Raw genomic sequence first — 27,431 nt, 5'->3', positions numbered from 1 at the left:
TCATAAAAGTATAAACTTAAAAGATTAATAAACAGGGGCAGGCATTTGGCAGAGCCATGAAGTAGCCAGTTGGGAGGTCCACATGCCGTACTGGAGTACCTGTTTAATGTTCCAGCTCCTCTACTTCTGTTCCAGCTTCCTGAGAAGCAGCAGGTGATGGCTCAAGTAATTGGGTCTTTGCCACATGGGAGGCTCAAATGGAGTTCCTGGCTCCTGGCTCAGGGCTGGCCCAGCCTTGGCTGTTGCATGCATTTGGGGAGTGAACCAGCAGATGGAATATCTGTCTCTCTGCCTTTCAAAAGAAATGGAAATAAATAAATACATTTTTAAAAGATTAATAAACAGATATGAGTAATTAACATCTTATGTCATTAAGATATTATCTATATAAGCAAAAGCAACTACAAAGATACCATTTTCAAAGCCATAAATTATGAAGTATTTTTAAATAAATCTTGCAAAAGATATTCAAGACTTTACGAAGAAAATTTTAGCAATTTTTAAAAAGACTTACATATCTCTACGTCCTTCTTGTGGATAACAAGTATAAAGATTTTAGCTCTTCCTAAACTATTAGATTGAAGAAAATCCAATCAAAGAACTTGACAAGTTAATATTAAGATATCTATGAAGGGGCAGGCCTTTGACCTAAGATTTGAGTTAGGATGCCCATATCCCTTATCAGAGGGCATGGGTTCTGCTCTTGACTCCAGCTCTTGATTATAATTTCCTGCTAAGGCAGACCCAGGGAGGCAGTGATGATGACCCAACTAATTGGGTTCCTGCCACCCAAGTGGGAGACCTGGATTTGCGCTCCCAGCTTCCAGCCAGGACCCCTTCCAGCATTTGAGGAATGAACCAGAGGATCAGAATATCTCTCAGGCCCGGTGCTGTGGCGTAATGGGTAAAGCTGCCACCCAAAGTGCTGGCATTCCATATGGAGTCCCAGCTGCTCCATTTCCAGTCCAGCTCCCTGCTAATGTGCCTAGGAAGGCAGTGGAGGGTGGCCCAGCTGCTTGGGCCCCTATACCCATGTGGGAGACCTGAAAGAATCTTCAGGTTCCTGGCTTCAGATCAGCTCACAGCCATTTGGGGAGTGAAGCAGTGAATGGAAGACCTTTCTCTCTCTCTCTGTAACTCTGCCTTTCAAATAAACATATAAATCTTAAAAAAAAAAAAATCAGCTCTCTCCACCACCTGCCTGTGTGTGTGTGTGTGTGTTTGCATGTGCACATGTTCCTCCTCTTCTCTCTGCCTCTCAAATAACTCAATTTTTTAAAAGAAATAGAGAATATTACAGGTTCAAGTTATGGTTTTCCTATTTCCATGATTAATTTTCATTTCAGACAATAATCACTGAAAAGAAAGTGGTGAATAATATTAAAGTTCTCAAGTTAAGTCTTGTAATTTGAAATTTTTATAGACAGTTAAATCTACAAAAGGTACAGATACTAAAATTCCTGAACAAATGTTAATTGTAATAATGCCATATTAGATCATCTAGAAATTAATGCTTAACCACATTTAGACAACAAATTTTAAAATTTACATTTGTTTTTCTTTGGAAACATCTGAAATTTGAAAAATATAATTATGTATAAATCACTAAATGATAAAATGTTTACTCTTGAGTTGGCAGTCCAATCAATTTCAAAACTGAGTGGCATCAAATTCTTAAACACAAGAAAATAAATAAATTTGCCAAGAGTAGAGAAACAAGGACATTAATATGATGCAAAGAAACTACTTTAGCTTGTTGCTATAATAATGTTAAACCCAAATGGGTTCATGCAGCCTTGAAGGGAGATGACCTTAGGACTGTCCTACTTCACAAGCTGATGGCATTTCCAAAAGAAAGGGAGAGCAGATGGATTACCACTGGCAGTGGACACATTATTGAAGATTTTAACAAAGCACCTGGAAAGACAGAATTGGATTCTTTTGTTCCTCTTTACAACTCTTGAGGATTTTTGAACACTGGCATAAAAAGGAAAGAAATATTAAAAAGTAATTATAGTACATTCAGTACACATTGACACATAATAGGTACCAGGGACTCCATTCTTTGTACATTAGTATGAGCTGAGGGCTACCTGCTAAGCCACAGCTTCTTACCACATTTTACTTATGTTCAGTTCAATTTAATTAGGTCAAAAGTTTCTCTGGAGAGACAGAAAGCAGAGCATTGGTGGCCTGGGGCTAGGAGTGGCAGTGTGGATTGGATGTCACTTACTTCTGAGATTGGATTTTTGAATTTAATTAGCTTACCTTTCCAACAACAAACATTTTATACTGTGGTCACTCACACAGTTAATTTTTTTTTTTTTTTTGACAGTCAGAGTGGACAGTGAGAGAGAGACAGAGAGAAAGGTCTTCCTTTTGCCATTGGTTCACCCTCCAATGGCCGCTGCGGCTGGCGCGCTGCGGACAGCACACCACGCTGATCCGTTGATCCGATGGCAGGAGCCAGGCGCTTATCCTGGTCTCCCACAGGGTGCAGGGCCCAAGTACTCGGGCCATCCTCCACTGCACTCCCTGGCCACAGCAGAGAGCTGGCCTGGAAGAGGGGCAATCGGGACAGAATCCGGCGCCCCGACCAGGACTAGAACCCGGTGTACTGGCGCCGCAAGGTGGAGGATTAGCCTAGTGAGCTGCGGCGCCAGCCCACACAGTTACTTTTTTTTCAGGTTATGGTTGTTTCAAAACAAAAACATAAATTTTAAAAGGAATTTTGTAGTAATAGGAATGTTCTAAAACTAGGTGATTTACCTAAAATCCTACAAATTTAAAAATAAGATCCAATTTGATATTTAAATTTTGAACTAATACAAAAATGCTTATGTGTATCAATTTTTAGGTGAAGAAGGTAGTTGTACATTAGAAAAACTTCTAAAGAGCAGTTACAAAACTTGATCAGTATTTTCACATTTATCTTATAATTAATAACATAATGCTACAGTTCTTAAAACTTGAGAGAAAATGATGCCTGTGATAAACATTTAATTGTTTAGTAGAGAAGTTTTTTAAAAAAATGTTTATTTAGTTTTGTCTACTTGAAAGGCAGATTGACACAGACAGAAGAGAGAGAGAGAGAGAGAAATCTCCCATCTACTGGCTTACTCCCCAAAAGCCCACAACAGCCAGGGCTGGGCCTGGCCAATGCCAAGAGACCAGAACTCCATCTGGATCTTCCACATGGATGGCAGGGGTCCAAATACTTGGGTCAAAATCTGCTGCTTCCCTGGATACATTAACAGGAAGTTGGATTAAAAGTGGAATAGATAGAATTCAAACCAGCACTCAACTGTGAGATGCAGGTGGCCCAGGCAGCATCCTGACTTGTTGCACCACAATGACCACTCCCAGTAGATGACTTACAAGGTATCATATTTAATTAATGGCTACACATACAAATATGAAAATACCTATCTTGTCTCATATAGTTTATATAAATTCAATATAAATAGTCTACACAATTAGCCTTGAATTGTGATTCCTCTTTTTGGGAGTCACACAGCATGACCATTATTACTATACTATAGAAAACCACAGTATGGTAAAACTGAATTTAGTTTTCACTGCAAAATGTGTATTTCACCACTAGATATTGAAGAGTTAAAATTGTATATGTGTGGGTGTAAAAAGTTAAGCTTAAGCTTACAGGTTTAAACCTTCCTGGTGCAGCTATAAAAATAAGACAGAGTGAAGTAGCACCTTGACAATAGGGACTCCATTTTGGAGCACTTGAGACTCCATTCTGAGAAAGCACCCCCCCACTGTGAGACTCTGGTCTGAAACTATGATCTCAAATAGTTGGACAATAGCAGTACACTACATCACCCTTGGCAGAGCACAAAACCCCCTAGCATGATTGCTCAAGCTTAAAAGTAGAAAAGTTGCACCTGGGTTACCTGGGCTAATAATGAAGCTGTGATTTGTCTGTGTCTTACATTAATGTCAAGTCCTAATTGCTAATTGTAAGATTGTAATTGGTATTGTCAAGATTATGATGAATATTAATTTCACTTAGGTTTTAGGTTATGTTGACCCCAGTAACCATATACTCTCTTTTGATTTTATGTACTCTCTTTTGATCTTAGCAACTGTGTATAGCAACCGTGCATAGCAACCGTGTATTCCCCCTTCCCAGTTTTGCGGTTTTTGCCTTTATAAACCCTATGCTGTAGTTCCTCACTGCTCCTCTGTTCTTGTATGTTCAGAGAGCCCCAACATGTTGGATCAATAAATCTTTAACCCTTTGCTGGTTGCATGAGAGAAAAGTCTCTTGGAGTCGTTCCTCGGGCAGTGGGCATTTTCTGACCTTAACAATATGTAGTAGCTAAAATTTTTTTTGAAATGTAATCATTTGTGTTCTTGGTAAAGTAAGTGACCTCATTAACAGACATTTCAAATTTGCTTTCATTAATCGAAGTGCACCAATATCACAAATAGGAACAAGTGGAGTCATCCGTGTCTTTGCTTGTGCCAATTTGGATGCTGAAAGAAGTGTCATTTTCAGGATGAGCTGTTATTAAGATATAACTGAAGTCCCTTCAGACACAAGCCCTTTGAACATGTTGTTGGCCCCACTTACCATGCTCTTCACTTATCCCTCAGATCTCAATCTAGGCTTCTCCTCTTGCAGGAAGTATTTTCCCAGACCCCTAGACCAGATCAATCTCCTGTATCGTATACTCTCCTGGGGCATTCATTTCCTTCTGAGCATTTGCATAATCATTGAGTCATGTCAATGTCAGTCTTCCACAATCATTCCCTCCAAGACAGCTGGGTTCATGTCTGGTTTTGCTCATTACCAACTAAATCTCTTTCTCATAACAGAGTATATGGTTCATAGCAGCTACATAAAATACTTATTGAAGAAGAAAAGAAGGGAAAGAAAAAACAACACACTGAGTTATTTTTCAACATTACTGAGTTGTGAATGCTGGTGACAGAGGTCACAAACTTGGAAAACAATCTGCTGGTGGGTCCCCTCCAAATTTCAGCTATTGAAACATAATGGCCAATGTGACAGTATAAAGAGATGGGGCTTTTACAAGATGATTAGGTCATAAGGCTCCTCTCCTCATGAATGGGATTAAGAGACACTTCGTGAAACAGTGGGCTCATTGCTTTCTACTTTCTGTCATGTACTTCTTCCCTCCAGGCCATGCAGCAAAAAGCTGTGTCTTGAAAGTAGCCCTCATCAGACAACCAAACCTTCAGGTATCTTGATCTTGAAATTTAGAACCACGAAAAAGTAAATTTCTGTTCCTGATAAATTGCTCAATCTATGGCATGTTGGCATAGCAGCACAAATATACTTAAGACACAGACAAATCAGACCTGTTCTCTCCCAGGAAGTTGACACAGTCTTGTATTTGGGTCATGATGCCAAAAGGCATGAGGCCTACTGAGAAGATGGGTTATGAGGTTTGTTCTAGTAGGCTGTGGAAGCAGTTACTGGAACCTGACTTTTCAGTGTTCCTTTAAATTCTAAGGGCTATTCTAAAAAATCCTGATTTTTGCTTAAATTAGCCAAAATTAAGATTTTTTTTGAGCAATCCAAGAACTTCAATGTTTACATCTTCCAATCTCTTTTAGCCTAATGGATGCAAAAACGTCTCTGTTACAGTACTTCTCAGGGCTAGGGATTAATGGTAAGTTTCAGAATGGTAGCTAAAGGAATGAACTACCTTTAACAACACAAATGCTCAAGTTCAATGCTCCCACTTGTCTTACATGGCTCAAGTCAAGAACTTCTCCAATGTCCTATCTAGTTCCTCTCCTAAACCTTCTGCAAATCTTCATTTTTTGTCTTCAAGTTGTGATAAGAGGACCCTTTTACATCTAAAGAATCTTTCTCAAAATTGGAATAGCTTTTCTAAGTCCCACATGTAAACTCCAGTCCCATGAAGTCCTTGCTTCTCTCAAACTTTCCGACCCGCACCTCCATCCTCATTCCTTCACAGTTGTCTCAAGCATAAGGGACTCTGCCTTTACTAATGCAACCTACCACCTGTCTGTCTCCTACCCACAAGTAGCATTCACTGAGGCAAATATTCTGCATGTGTTACCCCATTGAAACTTGACAACATGGGGCCGACTCTGTGGTGCAGTGGGTTAACGCTGTGGCCTGGACCGCAGGCATCCCATGTGGGTGCTGGTTCTAGTCCCGGCTACTCCTCTTCCAATCCAGCTCTCTGCTATGGCCTAGAAAGGCAGCGGAGGATGGCCCAAGTCCTTGGACCCCTGCACCCGCATGGGAAACCTGGAAGAAGCTCCTGGCTCCCGGCTGCGGACTGGCGCAGCTCAGGCCATTGAGGCCATCTGAGGACTGAACCATCGGCCGTAAGACCTCTCTCTCTGCCTCTCCTCTCTCTGTGTAACTCTGACTTTCAAATAAATAAATAAATCTTAAAAAAAAAAAAAAAAAAAAAAAAAAAACTTGACAACAGCCCCACCAGGTGGGGAGTACTATTGCAGATCAGAGAAAAAAAGCTCAGAAAAGTTAATTTGCAGTAAACAGGTCAGTAAACAGGATTTTTTTTTTTAATTCTTTTTTTATTTTCATTTTATTTGAGAAAGACAGAGAGACTGAGACAGAGATCTTCAGTCTGTTGGTTCATTCCCCAAATGCTCACAACAGGGGTGCAGGGCAGGCCATTAAAAGGGAGCTGAATTGACAGTGGAGCAGCCAGGCATGAACTGTTGCCCATATGAAATACTGCCATAGCAGGCAGTGGCTTTATCCACTACACTACAATGCCAGACCCTAAAATAACTTTTTAAATTTTTTGAAAGTTAGGTACCTGATGTGGGGTGGAGAGGGAGAGAGATCTTCCATCCTCTGTTTCACTCTCCAAATGGCTACAACATCCAGGTCTGTGCCAGGCTAAAGCCAGGATCCAGGAATTCCAACTGCATTTCCCACATAGTTGGCAGAGGCCCAAGTATTTGGGCCATTTTCTGCTGCCTTCCCTGGCAGATTATCAGGAAGCTGGATGGGAAGCAAAGCAGCCAGGACTCCAACAAGCACTCCCATATGGGATGCCAGTGTCACAAACAGTGGATCCCTATTTATAAAACAATTCGAGCTGCATGGTATAGGATGCCTGATGCCTTCATGATGAGGCCTTTGGACTCTACTGTGGCCCTCTGCCATTTCCCAACATGTGCCATAAGCTCCAGTCCTACCAATACATGTATTGTCCTTTTCTCCATCCTGCTACCAACACTTGAAACTTTCTGATTTTTTTTTTTTTTTTGCACAATTTCTTCTCCTTGTCCACCTAGTGAACTCTTCTTTAAAAAATCTTTTCTCCCCCGGCGCCATGGCTCAATAGGCTAATCCTCCGCCTTGCAGCGCCAGCACACTGGGTTCTAGTCCCGATCAGGGCACCAGATTCTGTCCCGGTTGTCCCTCTTCCAGGCCAGCTCTCTGCTATGGCCTGGGAGTGCAGTGGAGGATGACCCAAGTGCTTGGGCTCCTGCACCCGCATGGGAGACCAGGAGAAGCACCTGGCTCCTGCCTTCGGATCAGCGCGATGCTCCGGCCGCAGCACGCCGGCCACGGCGGCCATTGGAGGGTGAACCAACGGCAAAAGGAAGACCTTTCTCTCTGTCTCTCTCTTTCTCTCACTGTCCACTCCGCCTGTCAAAAATAAAAAAATAAAAATTAAATCTTTTCTCTTTCTTTTCAGTATATGCTTTTCAGGCCTTGCTAGCCTCACCAGGTGGAATTGTTCCTCCTGTCTTTTGCACTACTATAAACTGAATTTTGTGTTTACCTCCTTTATAACATTTGTTCTACTACCTTATATATATTTACTTATATGTCAATTTCTACTATTATATAGTATTCCCCATGAGGGTAAAACTGTGTGTTCTTTTTTAAAATTTTTTTTGGAGTTTATTTATTTTCATTTATTTGAAAGGCAGACGGAGAAAAACAGAACCATAAGCTGGTTCACTCCCAAACAGCCAGGGCTGGGTCAGGCCAAAGCCAAGAGCCCAGAACTCAGTCTGGGTCTCCCACTTGGCTGGCAAGGATCTGAGTATTTGGGCCATCATCTGCTGCTTTCTAGGATACCCATTAGCAGGAAACTGGATCAGAAGCAGAGTAGCTGACAAACAAATCAGGCAGTCACATCAGGGATGCAGGCATCCCAGCAGCGACATAACCATGTGCCAAATGCCTGTTTTAAGATGTGCTTTCTTCATCTTTATATAACCAGTGTGTCGCCAATAAATATTTACTGATCATCACACCATGTGCCAGATATTGTTCCATGTCCTAGATATACAGCATTGAACAAGATACGTGGATGAGAAGAGGCAGTTGATAAACTTATACAATTGTGGCATATTTACAGCCCAGCTAAAAGATTGTTACAGATGTGTAGGGAACAGAGTTGATAGCCTAGATGAAGAGTGGGGAAAAGGAGAAAATCGGATCTACTTACAACGCACTTAGGAGGTAATATCAGTGATATTCTGTAAGTAGATTTCTTGAGGTGAGAGTAGAAGGGAAAAAGAGAAATCAAGAATAACTTTTATATGATTAGTGTCTAACCAATTCTTGTATGAATAAGCTTATTGACAACTGAAAACTAGACTTAAAAAGATGAACTTGAGGCAGGCATTGTGGATTACAAGTGCCATTTCGAGTCCTGACTGTTCTGCTTCCAGTCCATCTCCCTGCCAATGAACCCGGGAAGGCAGCAGAAGATGGTCCAAGTACCTGGGCCCCTTCCACCCTTGTGGGAGACCTGAATAAAGTTCTAGGTTCATAGTTTCGGCCTTGCCAGACCTGGCTGTTGTAGCCATTTGAGGAGTGAACTAGTGGATAGAAGAATTCTGTCTCTCCCTCTCTGCCTGCCTTTTAAATAAATAAACATTAAGGAAAATTAACATTATTTTAAAAAGATGAACCTGTGGATTTAATTCAGATTTAATAGGCTAATTTCATCAGGAACATTTTCCTTGTGCTTGAGATACCTTGAGATACCATAGAATAAAAACATTGGCTCTAGACTTTAAAGGTAGACTAATTTGACTGTACCCATGATTCACTATCTGATTTTAATCAAGTTGTTTTAACTTCTTTCTTAGTTATATTATCTGTAAGATGGAAATAATAATAATATCTACAGTTGAGTTTTATTTAAGAATCAATTGATAGCATGCTTTTGAAGTACTTAGAACTATGCCTAATACAAAAGTAACCAACAGATGGGAGCTTATTTTGATATATTACTACTGAAAGAATCAACTAGAGATTTTGGTTTTCCATGTTCAAGAATATCATGATTGGGGCAGGTGTTGTGGTTCAGGAGGTTAAGTCACCACCTGCAACACTGGCATCTCATATTGGAGCTCCAGTTTGAGTCCTCTCTGCTTCCAATCCAGCTCCCTACTAATGGGACTGGAAAAACAATGGAAAATGCCCCAAGTACTCAGGCCCCTGCCACCTAAGTGGGAGACTGGCATAGAGTTCCTGGATCCTGTCTTCTGCCTGGCCCAGACCCAACTGTTGCAGCCATTTGGGGAGTGAACCCATGAATCAAAGTGTTCTCTCTCAGCCTCTCCCCTTCTCTCCCTGTTGCTTTGCCTTGTGATACATTGTATAATCTGGAAAAATTAATGAAGTTTCCCTTCAAAGAGTACAAGGTACAAAATCAAACTATTTCAAAAGTCTCCCCAACAGACTGAAAATTCTATTACTTAACACTTTCAAGTACTTTTCTAAAGTGGCCCATTTTCAAATATTTCTAACATGGACAGAAAAGCCCATCTGGTGAATCTTCTCACAAGAGCAAGGAGTTCTCAGTTCTCCTGAGCCTCTCCTAGGGAACGTAAGGAAAGGCAGGTGGACCCAAAGAAAAAATGGCTATGTCCCCAGCAGGGAAGACGTAAACAAGGTCTGTCACTCGTTTCTTTGGAAATTAGGAGGCAATAATGATGGGTGCACAAAATGTGAGAGAAGTGGGGCTTCCCATTGGAAAAAAATAATGAGAAAAACAAGGAAGAAATCAGGGCCTAATAAGGGGTAGCCTATTGGAGACACATGGCTCTGAAAGCTGAGACTGAAAGATGTCAGGTGACTTGTAGTTTTACATTCTGTATAAGGGCAAAGAAAGAGAATACAACCAAGAGGACAATCAGATGGGAGCCTGGAAATGCTTGAGAATAGGCATCTGCAATGATACTATGAACACGTGTTCACATTCAACCTTCCCCAAACACAAGTGTCAAGTATTGTTATTATTATCCCCATTTTGGAGAAAAAAACTGAGACCTAGACCAATTAACTTCCTCCAGATTGCAAAGCAGGAATTCAAAACCAGGTCTATTAAATCAGAGCCTGGACTGGTTTCCATCTAGCTCTTACTAATACAAGGAAAGGAACAGACTCAAAGAATTTGGAGCCGGCGCCGTGGCTCCCTAGGCTAATTCTCCGCCTTGCGGCGCTAGTACACCAGGTTCTAGTCCCAGTCGGGGCGCCGGATTCTGTCCCGGTTGCCCCTCTTCCAGGCCAGCTCTCTGCTGTGGCCAGGGAGTGCAGTGGAGGATGGCCCAAGTGCTTGGGCCCTGCACCCCATGGGAGACCAGGAGAACTACCTGGCTCCTGCCATCGCATCAGTGCAGTGCACTGGCCGCGGCGGCCATTGGAGGGTGAACCAATGGCAAAGACCTCTCTGTCTCTCTCTCACACTGTCCACTCTGCCTGTCAAAAAAAAAGGGGGGGTGCAAAAAGTATGTACTGGGAAACTCATACCTGCAGTTTTTAAGTAAAAAACTAATTTAAATTTGTGCCTAACTTTTTAGAAAAATATGACCTTATACCACCAAAACAAAACATGAAGATGCTTAAATAATTTTATACAAAGGGGTTTATTTGTGAAAGTCCAACTTCAAGTGCTAGTTCAGAAAATCACTCAAATCTTGTGAGAATGAGGGTTACTTATTAATTTTTTGGTGGTGATGAGTCCTGTTTGTTTCAGATTTATTTTTTGTTTTATTAGTATTTTTAAATGAGCTTAGTATAATTAGAAAACATTTCTCTAAATCCCCAAGAGTCATGATTTTCTACAATTTTATATTTTTTCCATGTTACCATTTAAAATCATAATTTTTCAGCAAAAATAAATTTCATCTGTGTCACAGATGAAATTTATTTCTAGCTTCATTATATATGAAGCTAGATCTGCACTGCCATCTGCTGTGTCAAGATTGGGTTAAAAATCAGCCACATTTATTGGGATTGATGAATGCAAGATTACATTTATGTAATATACATATATAATATATATAATATATACATATATAATGCTTGCATTGCTTTGCATTTTGAAAAATAAGTGCAGGGGAAAATATACACACACTTGTAGTTATAGATTTCAGTTTGCATTAGAAGGGAAGGGAGGAATTATATGTGCTTCTTTAACATAACATATTCCAGAAACACAAAAAATAATAATATAACAAAATTTATATCTCCACCCTTTATTTTAAAACTGAATATTACCAATGCCATTGAGATTCTCTGAGTTTATCTCCTTGGTCCCTTTCTTGTCACTTCTGCCCCTCCCCCAAGAAACTGCCCTCTTAAATGTCATGTTAATCACTGGGAAAAGTTTTAATAAGACAAATGTGCACAATTATTAGGTAAATATGTTTCCTTTTACTTCTGCGTGCTTTGTGAAGACTGACCAGTGAAGAAGTCTCCATGCTAGCACCTTCATCCATGAGAGTTAGTGATGACAGCTCTGATCCTATTCCCTTTGTCCCAACTGGATGTTCCCCAAATGTAAGATTCAGAGCTAGCCCACTAATCTCTCATTGGTTGTGGCTAAGTCTTCTGTCAATCATGGCATTCCTTTCTTCGGCATGTCTAAGATAATGTTGTAAATTGAGTCCCTGTTGTCCCATTAGAGGTTCATGTGGGGAGAAGGACATTCTAGACAGAGGGAGGGTTAAGGAACAGACACAGAAATGAGAGAGAATAAAACAGAGATTTGTTGAAAAGTAGGTAGCCTGTCACAGCAGGGACATACTGGGAGAGTGGAAATTAAGATGGACATGTTCTACCACTGGCACACCCCCAGGGCTAGAAAAGCCACTGTACCAATAACAGAAGGAAGGGAGACCCAGACCACAAAAGGCATGCTGGAAAAAATGGTACATTTGTGTCGCTCCCCCTCTTCGTGGAGGAACGACACTAAGCCCTGCCTAGGCTTCATATCCGAGTCACGGCACCATTATGTCGCTCCCCCTCTTCGTGGAGGAGCAACACAGGACCCTGCGCTGTTCTTTCGTCTGCTCGGCCCTCCCCGGGTTTGCTGCTGGTTCTTCCCGGGTTGGCTACTATCCCTTCCACCTCCGTGGAAGGGCAGTTCCCCCTGGCCGCATTCCCCACTTCCGCAGGGGAGCGGCACACCGCCGGCCGGCTTTCTCGGGGGCTGCACGGGTTCCCTTAGATGTTCCCCATAGATGTTCCTGGTGCATGCCGTCTCTCTCCTCCTTTATAGTCCTCCTCCGCCAATCCCAACTCGGCTGCCCACACGCCGAGTACGCTGCTCTCCTCCAATCAGGAGCAAGTCCTACAGTTTATTAGTTGAACTGGAGGCAGCTGTGCGGAAGCTGTTTACTTCTCTCCCAGCGCCATATTGTGGGAGAGCAGATGCATAGAATAAGTCTTAATTCGAGTAACTTAGTCTAGTCCGGATTGCTCCCCACAGATCCCCCTTTCTTTTTATTTTTGGCGTTGATACGCGCCTGTCTTCGGTGTCCCGCGGCACACACTCTGCTCTACTTGCTAGAGTTGCCACAGGCTCTTACAAGTCCTATCAATCAGGAAAACCGAATCCGGGTCCTCTCTTCGCCATGTTGTGAGGAGGTTTTTAGGCGCTGATGCGTGCCTGTGTTCGGTGCCCTGCAGCGCATGCTCTGCTCTGCTAGAACTGCCTGCAGGTGTTTACAAAACCTATCAGGCAAACCGAATCCAAGCCTTCTCATTGCCGTATTGTGGGGGAGACTTATTAGTGTTGGTTTGTGCCTATCTTCGGTGACCTGCAGCTCATACTCTGGTCGAGCTGCTTGCTGGCGCTTACCGCCTTAAATCAGGCAGACCGAATCCAAGCTTAATATTGTTGTATTGTGGGGAAGCCTTACTGATGTTAATTCGTGCCTGTCTTCGGTGACCTGCGGCGCATAAGCTGCTAGCTGCCCGCAGGTGCTCATCGCCTCACTTGATTAGGCAGACCGAATCCAAGCTCTCACATTGCAGTGTTGTAGGGAGGCCTTTTTATTTCTCTATTTCTCTATCTCCGGGCATTCCTATTTCTCCCATTTTACTTCTATCTTCCAGCATTCCTATTTTTCTCACTTTACTTCTAAACTTCTGTTTCTCTTATCCCTGCGGCTTTCCGGCACCTCGCCCCGCCGGCGGGTTCCCGGCTCTGCGCCGCTTCAGCCCGCGCGCCTCTCTCATCTGCGCAGCTTCCCGGCTTTGCGCGGCTCGGCTTCGCGCGCTCCGCGGTCTCCACGCTTAACCCTTTCGCGTCTGAACCACGGCCTACGCCAGCGTTCCCTATCTATTCACGCCCCGTGCTCTCTCTGCACGCGGCGGCTTCCGCGAGTAACACAGCGTAGCTTGCGTCTCCACCACTAGCATTCAATCCAAGTTCCCCGGGCTAGCCTGGCGAATTCAACCCAGCGTACGTCTCCGCCCCACGGTTTGGCTTCCCGTCCTTTGCTCCCCGGGCTAATCAGACGGATCCCAACCAGGCTCACGTTTCAGCTTCTAGTTTCAACTTTTCACCCCCTATTCCCGGGCTAACTTGAGAATCCCAAAGTGGCTTTCGTGTCCGCCTTGGCCTGCCCCCCGCGGCTTCAATTTCCCTAACACTTTTCTCTACCCGGTATGTTTCCTTAAGTTTTCTTCCAACAATACTCCTCCCTCATTTCTCCTGGCCTCTCCCCACAGTCCGCATCCAAGTCTGTTTGTTCTAGCTTTCACTTTCTGGCCTCTCCCCACAGTCCGCGTCCGAGTCTGTTTGTTCTAACTTTCACTTTCGCTTTCGACCTTAGAGATTTCTCCCAGCTTCCCCCCGTAGTCCGTATCCGAATCTATGCCTAGGCTTTCAATAACTTCTTCCGGCTCCTTTTTCGTCCGGCTTTTCCCTAGGCTGTTTGCTAGTCTCTCTCTCCGATATTAGCCCATTTCTTCCCGTTTCATCCCTCCTAAGTTTCCTATCCGTCCTAGGTTTCCTATCCGAGTCACGGCACCATTATGTCGCTCCCCCTCTTCGTGGAGGAACGACACTAAGTCCTGCCTAGGCTTCATATCCGAGTCACGGCACCATTATGTCGCTCCCCCTCTTCGTGGAGGAACGACACTAAGCCCTGCCTAGGCTTCATATCCGAGTCACGGCACCATTATGTCGCTCCCCCTCTTCGTGGAGGAGCAACACAGGACCCTGCGCTGTTCTTTCGTCTGCTCGGCCCTCCCCGGGTTTGCTGCTGGTTCTTCCCGGGTTGGCTACTATCCCTTCCACCTCCGTGGAAGGGCAGTTCCCCCTGGCCGCATTCCCCACTTCCGCAGGGGAGCGGCACACCGCCGGCCGGCTTTCTCGGGGGCTGCACGGGTTCCCTTAGATGTTCCCCATAGATGTTCCTGGTGCATGCCGTCTCTCTCCTCCTTTATAGTCCTCCTCCGCCAATCCCAACTCGGCTGCCCACACGCCGAGTACGCTGCTCTCCTCCAATCAGGAGCAAGTCCTACAGTTTATTAGTTGAACTGGAGGCAGCTGTGCGGAAGCTGTTTACTTCTCTCCCAGCGCCATATTGTGGGAGAGCAGATGCATAGAATAAGTCTTAATTCGAGTAACTTAGTCTAGTCCGGATTGCTCCCCACACATTTGGCATTGCCTCTGCTACATTTGAAGTGATGCCACATAGCCAGAAGAGAACCAGCAGCACATACCTGGAGATTTTGTAGGTTAAAGAAAGAGGTACAGACTGAGTGATTCAGAGCAACTCTGACAATCCATACAAGGTTACAGTTCAAGGGCTGTTGCTGTGGCACAGCAAGTTAAGCCACCATCTGCAGTGCCAGCATCCCATGTGAGCACTGGTTCAAGTCCCAGCTGCTCCATTTCCAATCCAGCTTCCTGCTAATGTGCTTGGGAAAGCAGCAGAGGATGACCCAAGTGCCTAGACACCTGCACCCACAGTGGAGATCTGGATGAAGCTCCTAGCTCCTGGCGTAAGCCTGGTCCAGCCTTGGCCATTGTGGCAATTTGGGGAGTGAACCAGAGAATGGAAGATCTCTCTACTCTCATTGTCTGCCTCTCACTCTCTCACTGTAATTCTTTCAAATATTTAAATATATCTTAAAAAAAAAAAGAGGTATGAGAAAGGTTGAGCAGTTAGAGGTACAGCCTAGGAGAGGAACAGGGATCATGAGTACAAGGAAACAAAACTGAAGAGTCAACCAGGAGATGTTTCAGTATATCCCTCGACAAACGATAAAAATACCTTACCACTCTGCTCCCTAGCACTTAGCCACTCTTTCTGAATGTAACTTCAGCCTCTTTCTCTTTGGCCTTATCTTCTAAACGTCCTTTTAGTAATAAATCTGAATGGAGACAATCCCATGAAGAAAGAGACGAAGCCGGAAACATCACACCATCTCCAAACCTGTTCCCCATCTTCTTCAACATTTAAATATATATATATATTTTAATTTATTTGAGAGGCAGAGAGAGGGATAGAGAGAGTACTCCCATTCATTGGTTCATCCCCCATATGCCTGCAGTGGGTGGAGTCAGGCCAGCCTGAAGCTGAAGGCCAAGAATTCAGTTTAGTTTTCCCAAGTATATTGCAGGGACCCAATTACTTGAGCCATCATCTGAAGTATTCCAGGGTGCACATTAGCAGAGTGAAGCTGGAACTAGAACTGAGGCACTCCGACACAGGACACAGGCATCTTAACTGTGTTTTAACTACTAGGCCAAATGCCTACCCCTCCTTCAACACTTTTATGTAACAGTAAACTGGTTTAAATGAGTATCAAACAGACTAGAAGGAAAACGAAGGATAGCACCAAAGAGGAGCCTGCTGAGTTCAGATAAAAGAAGGAGAAAAACCATCTTTCTAGATGTATTGTTGAAGAGGGATCTTAGATGTGCCAGCCACATCTTCCTGAATCAGGTGTTCATGTCTGCTGGTGTGTGTGTGTGTGTGTGTGTGTGTGTAGGGGTTAGATAGGGGGTGGTGTTGGGAGGAAAGAGAGAGGGGAAAGCTAGGGGACTACAAGCCACTTCAAGTTCTAAAGCAAATTCCAAAATTTGCTCATTACCACAGATCTCAAGAAATACTGCTGAATGAGTTCTTTTTGTGTGTTGTCCTGGACAGAAATGATTCCTCATAGAATACATATGTGTGTTAGTTTTACTACTGCTTTAACAAACACCATAAACTTAATTGCTTAAAACAACACAAGTCTGACATCAAAATCGAAGTGTTGGCAGGGATGTAGTCTTTATGGGCGACCCCAGGAGACAGTCCATTTCCTTGCTTTTTCCCACTCCCAGAGACCACCAACATTCCTCAATTTATGACCCCTTCCCTCTGCTCAAAGCCAACAACATAGCATGTCCTTGACCCTCTTTCTATCATCACACACTCACTGGATTTCTTTTCTTTTTTTATTTTTTTGACAGGTAGAGTTAGACAGTGAGAAAGAGAGAGAGAGAGAGAGAGAGAGAGAGAGAGAGAGAAAGGTCTTCCTCCCGTTGGTTCATCCCCCAAATGGCCACTACGGCTGGTGCGCTGCACCGATCCAAAGCCAGGAGCCAGGTGCTTCCTTCTGGCATCCCATGCAGGTGCAGGGCCCAAGCACTTAGGCCATCCTCCACTGCACACCCGTGCCACAGCAGAGAGCTGGACTGGAAGAGGAGCAACCAGCACAGAATCCGGCACCAGAACTCGGGGTGCCAGCGCTGCAGGCGGAAGATTAGCCAAGTGAATCATGGCGCCGGCCCAGCTCACTGGATTTCTTATCTTCCTCTTTGCCATTCTGGGATAATCTCCTAGTCTGAGGTGAGTTCATTAGCAACCTTCATTCCACCTGCAATCTTAATTCCCCTCTGCTATGTAAGGTAGCATATTCATGGGTTCTGGGGATTAGTGTTAGGGACATCTTTGATGAAACCATTATTCTGCCTATTACAATGTGTTTCTATGTATGACCTGTCATAAATACAAATGGTGTCATATTCACTTTTCACATAGGCAAATGTGTTTACCTTTTAGTTCCCTATGCTTTATTAAGATTGACCAGTGAACGCCTGCAGTGCCAGCACACAGGGTTCTAGTTCCGCTCAGGGCGCCGGATTCTGTCCTGGTCACTCCTCTTGCTGTCCAGCTCTCTGCTGTGGCCCAGGAGTGCAGTGGAGGATTGTCCAGGTCCTTGGGCCCGGCACCTGCATGGAAGACCAGGAGAAGCACCTGGCTCCTGGCTTCGGATCAGCGTGGTGCGCCAGTCGCAGTGCGCCGGCCACAGCGGCTATTAAGGGGTGAGCCAATGGAAAAAAGGAAGACCTTTCTCTCTGTCTCTCTCTCACACTGTCCACTCTGCCTGTCCAAAAAAAAAAAAAAAAAAAAAAAAGATTGACCAGTGAAGAAGTCTCTATAACTCTATAAATGGTGAAGAAGTCTCTATAAATGCAGTATTTTATCCTGGGGAGTTAGTTGAGAGAGCATCACTCTAACACTTTTGTTCCTATAAGGATTTTCCCTAAATTTAAGAGTCAGAGCTGTCTTGCTTATTTCTCTTTGGTTGCCACTAAGTCTTATATCACTAAGTTCCCTACTTTTTGTTATATCTGAGATAATACGTAAGTTTTCAGCCACTGTTGCCCCATTACCAGTTCAGAATTAGCACCTTTCCAATTTATGTGATTGCTTTTCTAGCAGTCATTGGTTTGTGGTTGTTGTAATGTATCTTCTTTCCAGCAAATTACACTTTACTGGTGCTTCTGTGACAATCATACCATATAATGAATGCCCTGTGGGTGGAAGTACATACTGTATCCTAGAGGGGGTCTAACTCAGCAAAAGCAATGATGCAGAAGCAAGAGGAGGCTCCCAGGAGAATGCGACATCTCAGCAAGGACCTGAAGGACTAGTTATGCAGGTAATGGTGCTCCATGACAAAGAGTCTTCCAGCAAGCAGAAGTAGCTCCAGGAGGACAAGGATGTTGTCCATTTTGGCTATTACTTTATCCCATATGATTAAACATTAAGCACTTACTAAAATACATACTAAATATAAATAAATAAAAAATACTAAAATACAAAGGATGAATTACTGCACACAGTTGGGAAACAGGAGTTAAGTGCGACTACAGTGAGGAGGTTAAAGATTAGTATCTGTGACAGCAATGGTGAGTGCTGAAATTTAAAAGATGAAGATGGGGCTCATAAGCACGTTAAGACCTTTGAACTTTATACTGAGGCAACAGGGTTTTGACATCATTTAATTTTTTTCTTTCAGTAGATTTTGCTTTTTAGTTTTAGGTTCACAGCCAAATTGAGCAGAAAGTATAGAAATTTCCCATAAGCTCCTGTACCCACACAGGCAAAGCCTTCTCCATTATCAGCATGTGCCAATAGAGTGAAACATTTGTTAAAATTAATGAATATACATTGATATATTATCACTCAGAGTCCACAGACAGATGTATAATGACATGTGCCTTCCAATATAGTATCACACAGAATGGTTTCACTGCCCTAAGTATCTCATGTTATGTCTGTTGATCCCTGTCTCCACCAGAACCTGGCAACCACTGATTCTTCTGCTGTTCCTATCATTTTGCCTTTTCCAGAATGTCATATAGTTGTGGCTGGAATCATCCAGTATGTAGGCTTTTCAGATTGGCTTCTTTGACTTAGTAATATGCATTTATATTTTCTTCATGTCTTTTCATGGCTTGACAGCTCATTTTTTTGTTAGCTTTGAATAATATTTCATTGTCTAGTGTACCACAGTTTATCTATTTACCTACTGAAGGACATCTTGACTGCATCCAAGTTTTGACAATTATGGATAAAGCTGTTATAAACATCCATATGCAGGTTTTTGTGTGCACATACGTTTGCAACTCCTTTGGGTGAGTAACAAGGAGTACAACTGCTAGGTCATGTAGCAGGAATTCTGTTTAGTTTTATATAGTTAGTTATTTACTTATTTATTTGAAAAGTAGATTTACAGAGAGCAGAAGAGACACAGAGAGAAATTTTCCACTCACTGGTTCACTCCCCAGGTGGCCTCAAAGATCAGGGCTTGACTAAGCCTGAGCCAGGAGACAAGAGCTTCATCCAGGTCACTCACGTGGGAACAGTGGCCCAAGGACTTGGCTCATCCTCCACGGCTTTCTCAGGCACTTTAGCAAGGAGGTGGATCAAGAAGTGGAGCAGCTTGGACTCAAACCAGCACCCATATGGAATGCTGGCATCTCAGGTGATGGCTTTATCTGCTATGCCACAGAACTGGCCCCAGAATATGTTTAGTTTTTTAAGAAATAGCCAAAATGTCTTCCAAAGAGATTGGACCATTTTGTATGCAATGAATGAGAGTTCTTGTTGCTCTGTGCCATCACCAGCATTTTGTATTATCAGTGTTCTAGACTTGGGCCATTCAAATAGGTGTGCAGTGGTATCTCACTGTTGTCTTAATTTGCATTTCCCTAGTGACATATAATATAGAGTATACTTGCATATGGTTATTTAACATCTGTATATCTTCTTTGGTGAGGTGTCTGATAAGATCATTGACCCCCTTTTTTTTTATTGGGTTGTTTGTGTTTTTGTGTTTTAAAATCTCTTTGTATATTTTGGGTAATGGATTTTATTTTAATTATTTATTTAAAAGGGAGAAGGAGAGGGAGAGGAGGAGGGGAGGAGGGAGAGAAGAGGGAAAGATGTGGGGGAGAGAGAGAGAGAGAGAGAGAGAGAGAGAGAGAGAGACTGATCTTCCATCTTGATCCACTACCCCAAAGAATTGCAACAACTGGGGCTGCCCAGGCCAGGCTGAAGTCAAGAGCATGGAATTCCATCTGGGTCTCCCACGTGAGTGTAGGGGACCAAGTACTGGGGCCATCTTCTGCTGCTTTCCCAGATGCATTACCAGGGAGCTGGATTGGAAGTAGAGAAGCTGGGTCTTTTTTTTTTTTAAGATTTATTTATTTATTTGAAAGAGTTACAGAGAGGCAGAGGCAGAGAGAGAGAGAGAGAGGTCTTCTGTTCACTGATTTACTTCCCAGATGGCCGCAAGGGCCTGAGCTATGCTAATCCAAAGCCAGGAGCGAGGAGCTTCTTTCAGATCTCCCAAGTGGGTGCAGGGGCCCAAAGACTTGGGCCATCTTCTTCTTCTTCTTCTTTTTTTTTAAGATTTATTTATTTATTTATTTGAAAGCCAGAGCTACACACAGAGAGGCGAGGGAGAGAGAGAGAGAGAGAAAGAGAGAGAGAAGTCTTCCATCCGATGGTTCACTCCCCAACTGGCCGCAACTGTGCTGATCCAAAGTCAGGAATCAGGAGCTTCTTCTGAGTCTCCCACGTGGGTGCAGGGGCCCAAGGATTTGGGCCATCCTCCACTGCTTTCCCAGGCCACAGCAGAGAGCTGGATTGGAAGTGGAGCAGCCGGGACCCAAATCGGCGCCCATATGGGATGTTGGAACTGCAGGCGGCAACTTTACCCGCTACGCCACAGCTCTGGCCCCAGAGGTTGGGTCTTGAACCAGGAATCACAGGAGATGCCGGCATTGCAGGCGATGGCTTAACTGGTCTCTGGTAATGACAGTTTACCTCACGTCTTTTGCAAACCTTTTCACCCAGACTGTGCCTCATCTTTTCATTCTTGTATCAGTGCCTTTTGCAGAAATTTTCAATTTTAATGAAGTATAGCTTATTACTTTTTCTTTCATGGATTGTGCCATTGGAGTTGCTTCTAAAACTTTAACACCAAACCCAAGGTAATCTAGATTCTCCTCCTATGTTTTTCTTCTAGAAGTTTTATAGTTTTACACTTTACATTCAGGTCTGTGATTCATTTTGAATTAAGTTTTATGTAGGGCACTAGGTCTGTTCTAAATTCACATTTTTGTATGTGGATATCCAGTTGTTTACTGCCATTTGTTGAAAAGATGCTCTTTTTTGCATTCATTGCCATTGTTTCATTGTAAAAAGTCAATGGACTGAATTGATGTTGTTGTATTCCTGGGCTCTTTTCCATTAATCTATTTGTCTACTTGTTTGCCAATACCACACTGTCTGGAATATTCTACGTTATGGTAAGCCTTGAAGTTAAGTAGCACCAGTCCTCCAACTTTTTTCTTCTCCCTCAATATTTTCTCGGCTATTCTTCATTTACACAAAAGTAACTTGCTGGGATTTTGACTGGGATAGCATATTAATCTATGTATTAAGTTTGGAAAAACTGACATTTTAGCAATATTGAATCTTCCTATCTGTGAACAGGGAATATCTCTACATTTAATTCTTCTTTGATTTCTTTCATCAGGATTTATTGATTTTCCTATAGGTCTTATGCATATTGTGTTATATTTATACCTAAATTTAATTTGTCCTTAGCTTCATTTATTGAGGTACTAAATGATACTATTTTTAATTTCATCTTGTACTTACTCATTGTAGTGTACAGCATTGACTTTTATGTGCTAATTTCCATACTGCATCCCTGCTACAACCATTTATTAGTTCTAGGAGATATTTGTTGTTGTTAATTCTTCTGGATTTTTTTTTTTTTACATAGACAATCATGTCCCCTTGTGAATGAAGTTTTAATTCTTCCTTCCCATTCTGTGTACCTTTCATTTCCTTTTCTTCTCTTAGCTAGGATAAGGTTAAGTCCAGGAATTAGCTCAGACTTTTAGCAGGATATTGAAAAATTATGATGAAAGGGGCCAAATGAGTCCTTGCCTTGATCCTGACATTTGTAGCAAAGCCTAGAGTTTTTCATTGTTAAGTGCACCATTAGTTTAGGTTTCCTTGGGTGGTTTCTATCAGGTTGAGGAAGTTCACCTCTTGAGAAATTTTTAAGCAGCAGAGTGATGTATGCAGATCCACATTTTCTGGCTACAGAATGGGGACAGTAAGGAAATTGTTGGAATGCTCCTGGGGTTAGACGTGAGTGGCCCTAATGAGAGTGCAGACAGGGAGTTTTGGAAAGATGGAGGATAATTTAGAATTATTCACTTGTAAGCTGAAAGGAACCTTGACAGCTAATGTAGTTTTTCTTTTACAATTCATGAACAACCTGAGGTCAGAGAGGGTTAATTGAGTTACACCTATAGTGATTTTCTCTTTTTCCCCTGCTCTTTTCATATTTCTTAAGGCATTTCTCAGAATCACCCAATTAAGACCTTCATCCCTTCACACCTGAATAATTTACTTAATTTAATTTTGCTTTTGCCTAATGTATCTGTCCTTTCGTTTGTATCATCTGGTCCTGGAGACAGAGAAGACGCTAATTAACTTGCTCCATGGAGCCGCACTCTCAAATGAATCACAAACACTGCTTGAAAGTGAAGGGATGTCAGTAAGAAAAGTGAACTCCACAAATGGAGAATGTGGGAAGGCCTTCCTAGTACATATTTCTGGAATAGTCTTTGAAAAGTTTCAAGCAAAGCTACAGAACTCTAGTGACCTATAGACCCAGGATGCATCTTTCCAAGGCAGTTTTTTAAATTATTATTATTTTGTGTAAAATAAAAGTGAGTCTTCTAAAATCCTTCTGGAAGAAAAAATGCGTGTAAGTTAGCAGCAGTGTTCTTTGGGATTGGATGTGAAAAATATTCTAAATTATTCTGATAGCAGCATACTTCACAGTTACATGTTTCTGAAGACACTATTTTTCCCTATTAATCAAAATGACCTTGGGTCAACCACAGAAGCTTGATTTTTATAATGTATTATTCTTACACAAATTCAGTGAGAAATGTTTGACTATGTCTGATAATTTCACCAGAAGTGATTTATCAGAGCCTTCTGCAAATAAGGAAAAGATCTTAATAGTGGGAACTCTACTTGCATACTCTGTAAAATTTGAGTTCATATGCTCAAAATTAACAGTCATCAAGGAAATGCAGATCAAAACCACAATGAGATACTATTTCATATCCAGCAGAATGGCTAAAATTAAAGGCCTGATAATACTAAATGTTGGTGAAGATGTGAGGCTACCAGACCCACCATCCTCATATGTTGACAATGAAATGGTACAGCCTCTTTGGAAGAGTCTGGTACTTCCAAACGAAATTTTTTTTGAATTTTTTTATTTTTTTGACAGGCAGAGTGGACAGTGAGAGAGAGAGACAGAGAGAAAGGTCTTCCTTTTGCCGTTGGTTCACCCTCCAATGGCCGCCGTGGCCGGCACGCTGCGTCCGGCGCACCGCGCTGATCCAATGGCAGGAGCCAGGTACTTCTCCTGGTCTCCCATGGGGTGCAGGGCCCAAGCACCTGGGCCATCCTCCACTGCAATCCCTGGCCACAGCAGAGAGCTGGCCTGGAAGAGGGGCAACCGGGACAGAATCCGGCGCCCCGACCGGGACTAGAACCCGGTGTGCCGGCACCGTTAGGTGGAGGCTTAGCCTAGTGAGCCGCGGTGCCGGCTTCCAAACGAAATTTTAAAGATACCTTCTCTGAGACTTAGTAATTATTTAAAATATGGTGAGCCCTCAATATCTGTATTCCACATCCATGAATTCAATCAACCGTGTATCAAAAATATTCAAACACTGTGTCTATACTAGACATGTATACACATTTTTTCTTGTCATTATTCCCTACAGAATACAACTATTTACATAGTATTTACATTGTTTTAGGTATTATAAGTAATCTAGATATAGTCTGAGATATGCAAGAGGAATATACAGATTCTGTGCAAATGCTACACCATTTTATATAAGAGACTTAAGTATTTGTGGATTTGGGTATCCAAGAAAGGAAGGGGGGTGTCTTGGAACCGACCCTCTTTGGGTATCAAGGGGTGACTCAAAATGTTCAACTTGAGTATTCTAGGAAAGATAGAAGAACAAGATAAATATCACCACAAAGAAACAATTCGACAAATTCAGATTGTGGACAATTCTACAAGTGGCTAGAACTTTTCAGAGTCAGTCATGGGAAGGAAAAAAAATCAGACTGATCTATATTAAAAGACAGTAAAGAGGGGTAATATCAGCAAAATGAAAGAAGAGGCAACTCTATGCTTTAATCCCCCATCAAGGAAACATTGGGAAAAAAAAAAAAAAAAAAGGAGAAACTGTCAGAACCAAGCAACCTACTAAGATGGCCAGGTTTTGTTTTGTTATAAAAAAGGAAAAAACAATGTTGGTGAAGATGTGAATAAAGTGAAACACTGGTATGTTGCTGATGGGAATGGAAAATGATGCAACTGCACTGATAACAGCTCAGTAGTTTCTCCAAAAGCTAACTATGGCGTTATCCTATGAGCCAACAATTTCACCCCCAGGTATATAGTAAAAGAAACAGAGATTCAAACAGATACTTATACACCAATGTTCTCTGCAGCATTATTCATAATAATCAAAAGATGGAGATAGCCAACTGTGCAGCCACAATGAATGATACACAGTGATGATACACATGAATGAATGAGTGATACACAAGTTGTGGTATATGCATCCAATGGACTATTATTCATTCATAAGAAGAAATGGAATTCTACACACTGTAACATAAATGAACCTTGAAAATATGCTGAGGGGCCGGCGCTGTGGCTCACTTGGTTAATCCTCTGCCTGCGGCACCGACGTCCCATATGGGCACCGGATTCTAGTCCCAGTTGCTCCTCTCCCAGTCCAGCTCTCTGCTGTGGCCTGGGAAAGCAGTGGATGATGGCCCAGGTGCTTGGGCCCCTGCACCCCTACGGGAGACCAGGAGGAAGCACCTGGCTCCTGGCTTCAGATCAGCGTAGCTCTGGCCGTGGCAGCCATTTAGGGGGTGAACCAACAGAAGGAAGACCTTTCTCTCTGTCTCTCTCACTACTAACTCCATCTGTCAAATTAAAAAAAAGAAAGAAAGAAAATATGCTGAGAGAAGCCAAATGCTAAAAGGACAAATATTGTTATGACTCCACTTATCATAATAAGTTAGGAAGAAAAGTAACGTTTTAAAACGCACACCACTCTACCTTTCCACATGTTGGCATCAATCCTTTCGGACTTTTTTATATGCCGAAGAAAAAAACATCCCTTTAAAAGTAACAACACCCGATCAAATGCATAAAGGTTTCTATTCAGCCAAGTAAGCTAACAATGTTTAAGTATATCCTGCCACAGCCAGAACAAAAATTAATACGAAAAGATTTGAGTTTTCTCTAATTGCACCATAATTTTTTAATGTACCTCATTGTTTATCAACTAGAATTCACAAAAATCATGTAAGAGCAGACAAAGGAGAAATCTGTAACCATTTTAGCAACTGCAGTATAATCTAGGGGCTTCCTCCTAACACCTCATTCAGTCAAGGTTAAGTTGTTGACATTTAAAAATTTTGCTGTTCAATCATTTAACAACTATTCCCTGTCTACCCTGTGGGGTTCCAGCGCTGTGGCTGGCTACACAAATGCACAAGACACTCAAGCTCACTTTGGCACCAGAACTCACTTGCATTACGTGCCCAGCTCTCATCTAGTCATTGCGGGAGCGCTCGGTGGAGGAAGTGACGTTTAATCTGAGACCTGAGGGATGCAGAGGAGTTAACCATGCCCGCGTGCCACTACAGGAGCGGTGGTCAGCGTCTTGTGGGCAAGTCTCTTAACCCCGCTGTGCCTCAGAGACCACGTTGTTAAGTCTTCCATCATGAACACTGGGGGTTGGGTCCACGTCTGGCACATAGCAGCTAAATGTATTGGGCACTTGTGATTTTTGCCACAGTGCGGTATAGGCTTGACGTTGGGAGCGACAACACGAAACGAGACGTACCCGCTATTGGTCCTAGGTGTCCAGCCCTTGCCTGTTTTTGTAGCAAAACAAGCCTTCCTTCCACACAGAAAATACAGTATAGAAAATACTTATTTCCTTAAAACATTTACGTCTTTGTTCCCGTTTTTGCCTTCTCCATGGGAAGCAAGGCATGGCGCTGAGGGTTCCCTGAGGGAACGTTGCGGGTCGCAAAAGCGAGGAACGCGGGATTCAGCCTTGGAACCCCGGCAGCGCCAGCGAAGCCGGTTGCCCCGGGAGCCGCCGGCTGAGCGCCCCCGCCAGTACGGCCCGCTCTGATTGGTCCAGCCTGCGGCTCTCCCGTCCTAGGTATCCAATTGGCGTAGAGCTTGTTGAGCGACAGCTGCGGTAACCGACGTACACAAGAGGATTGAGCGACTTGTGGAGGGAGGCGGAGGCCAGACCATGAACTTGGGGTAAGCTGGGACTGGGAAGGTGGTCGACAGCTGGGAAGTGGGTGACCTCAGTCACTCCGTGGAGTCTTTCACGGAGAACCTTCCAGACTGCCGCCGCTGGAAGCGGCAGAGCCCAGCGCCCTGAGAGAGAGGGGGATAGGGCAGCCTTTCCCGACGCCGCGGACCCTATTTTTCACTAAATAACTCGCGTTAAAACTCTCCGGGACCTCCTCTGCGGCCTTTTAGCTCTGGGTGGGGAGGAGCGAAGAGGCGTGGAGGAGAAACGAGGAGGGCGGTTGGAGAGAGGTGGTCTAGCGGCTTCCCGGGGCGGGGTTGGGAGCGCGGAATCCTGGCCCAGGCCCGGAGTGTGGGGCGAGCCTGCCTTCGGGGTCTCGCAGAAGATCGGAGCACCCACGTGTGTGCAAGGCCGACCAGGCCAGGAACCGGGGCTTCTCGAGTAGTGGGTGGATAACTAAGGAGTGATGGGTGTTTTTCATCCCTCTCGGAGAGTTGTTAATTTTAGGAAGATGAAAAATCAACGAAATCAGGCCTAATTGCACACCCAGTGTAGCAAATGAACGTCGTGTTCTGTCATCTGGGGACGTAAGAAACTACGTAAGGACAGCCTGTCCCTTAAGTCGTGGACTGTGCTGGGCAGGGCGGAGACAGCTGGAAGTTTCATTCAGGGGGTTTTCTTTCTGGGGGGTGACGTTTCACCAACAGAGACCCTGAACTGTTCATGACCCCGCAGTGGGGAAACCCTTCGAACCTAGTCCTGCCCGGTGTTTTGCCTTTAATAAAGCGAGATCCTTTGCTCATCCCCATCTGAGCCGCTCCGCACATTGCCCCCTCCCTTGACTGCTTGAGTTAATTTTATCTCCTGGACTTCACTTTTGTCACATACACCTTTTTTTTTTTTTTTTTTTTTTTTTTTTTCTCCCTATCCTGGTAAGACACTGAATTAATGTTTGGG

General features: G+C 43.4%; 1 protein-coding gene and 1 long non-coding RNA gene across 12 annotated transcripts in view; one reads left to right on the top strand and one right to left on the bottom strand.

Annotated features, from left to right (window-relative positions):
- Positions 1 to 168: 168 nt before the first annotated feature.
- On the bottom strand, positions 169 to 26,172 carry LOC138844088 (uncharacterized). Its single transcript, XR_011379506.1, has 3 exons — positions 26,046 to 26,172; positions 25,728 to 25,801; positions 169 to 292 (listed from the first exon to the last, which is right to left on the bottom strand). It is a non-coding gene; the product is annotated as an uncharacterized lncRNA (long non-coding RNA).
- Positions 25,816 to 27,431, top strand: part of CCDC66 (coiled-coil domain containing 66) — a 45,205-nt gene continuing 43,589 nt past the window's right edge. For 3 of the 11 annotated variants that reach the window (XM_070050707.1, XM_070050702.1, XM_070050697.1), the window contains exon 1: positions 26,350 to 26,479. In XM_070050707.1, the coding sequence (XP_069906808.1) occupies positions 26,469 to 26,479 (11 nt within the window). In that variant the 5' untranslated portion in view covers positions 26,350 to 26,468. Of the gene's footprint in view, positions 26,480 to 27,431 lie in introns of all 11 variants that reach the window. The other 8 variants (XM_070050706.1, XM_070050705.1, XM_070050700.1 and 5 more) reach the window with 7 other exon arrangements.

The sequence above is a fragment of the Oryctolagus cuniculus genome, chromosome 10 (genome assembly GCF_964237555.1).
Source record: "Oryctolagus cuniculus chromosome 10, mOryCun1.1, whole genome shotgun sequence".
In the NCBI taxonomy this organism is placed as follows: domain Eukaryota; kingdom Metazoa; phylum Chordata; class Mammalia; order Lagomorpha; family Leporidae; genus Oryctolagus; species Oryctolagus cuniculus.
Note: the sequence above shows the minus strand (reverse complement) of the source record. Positions and strands in the feature narration are given on the sequence as shown.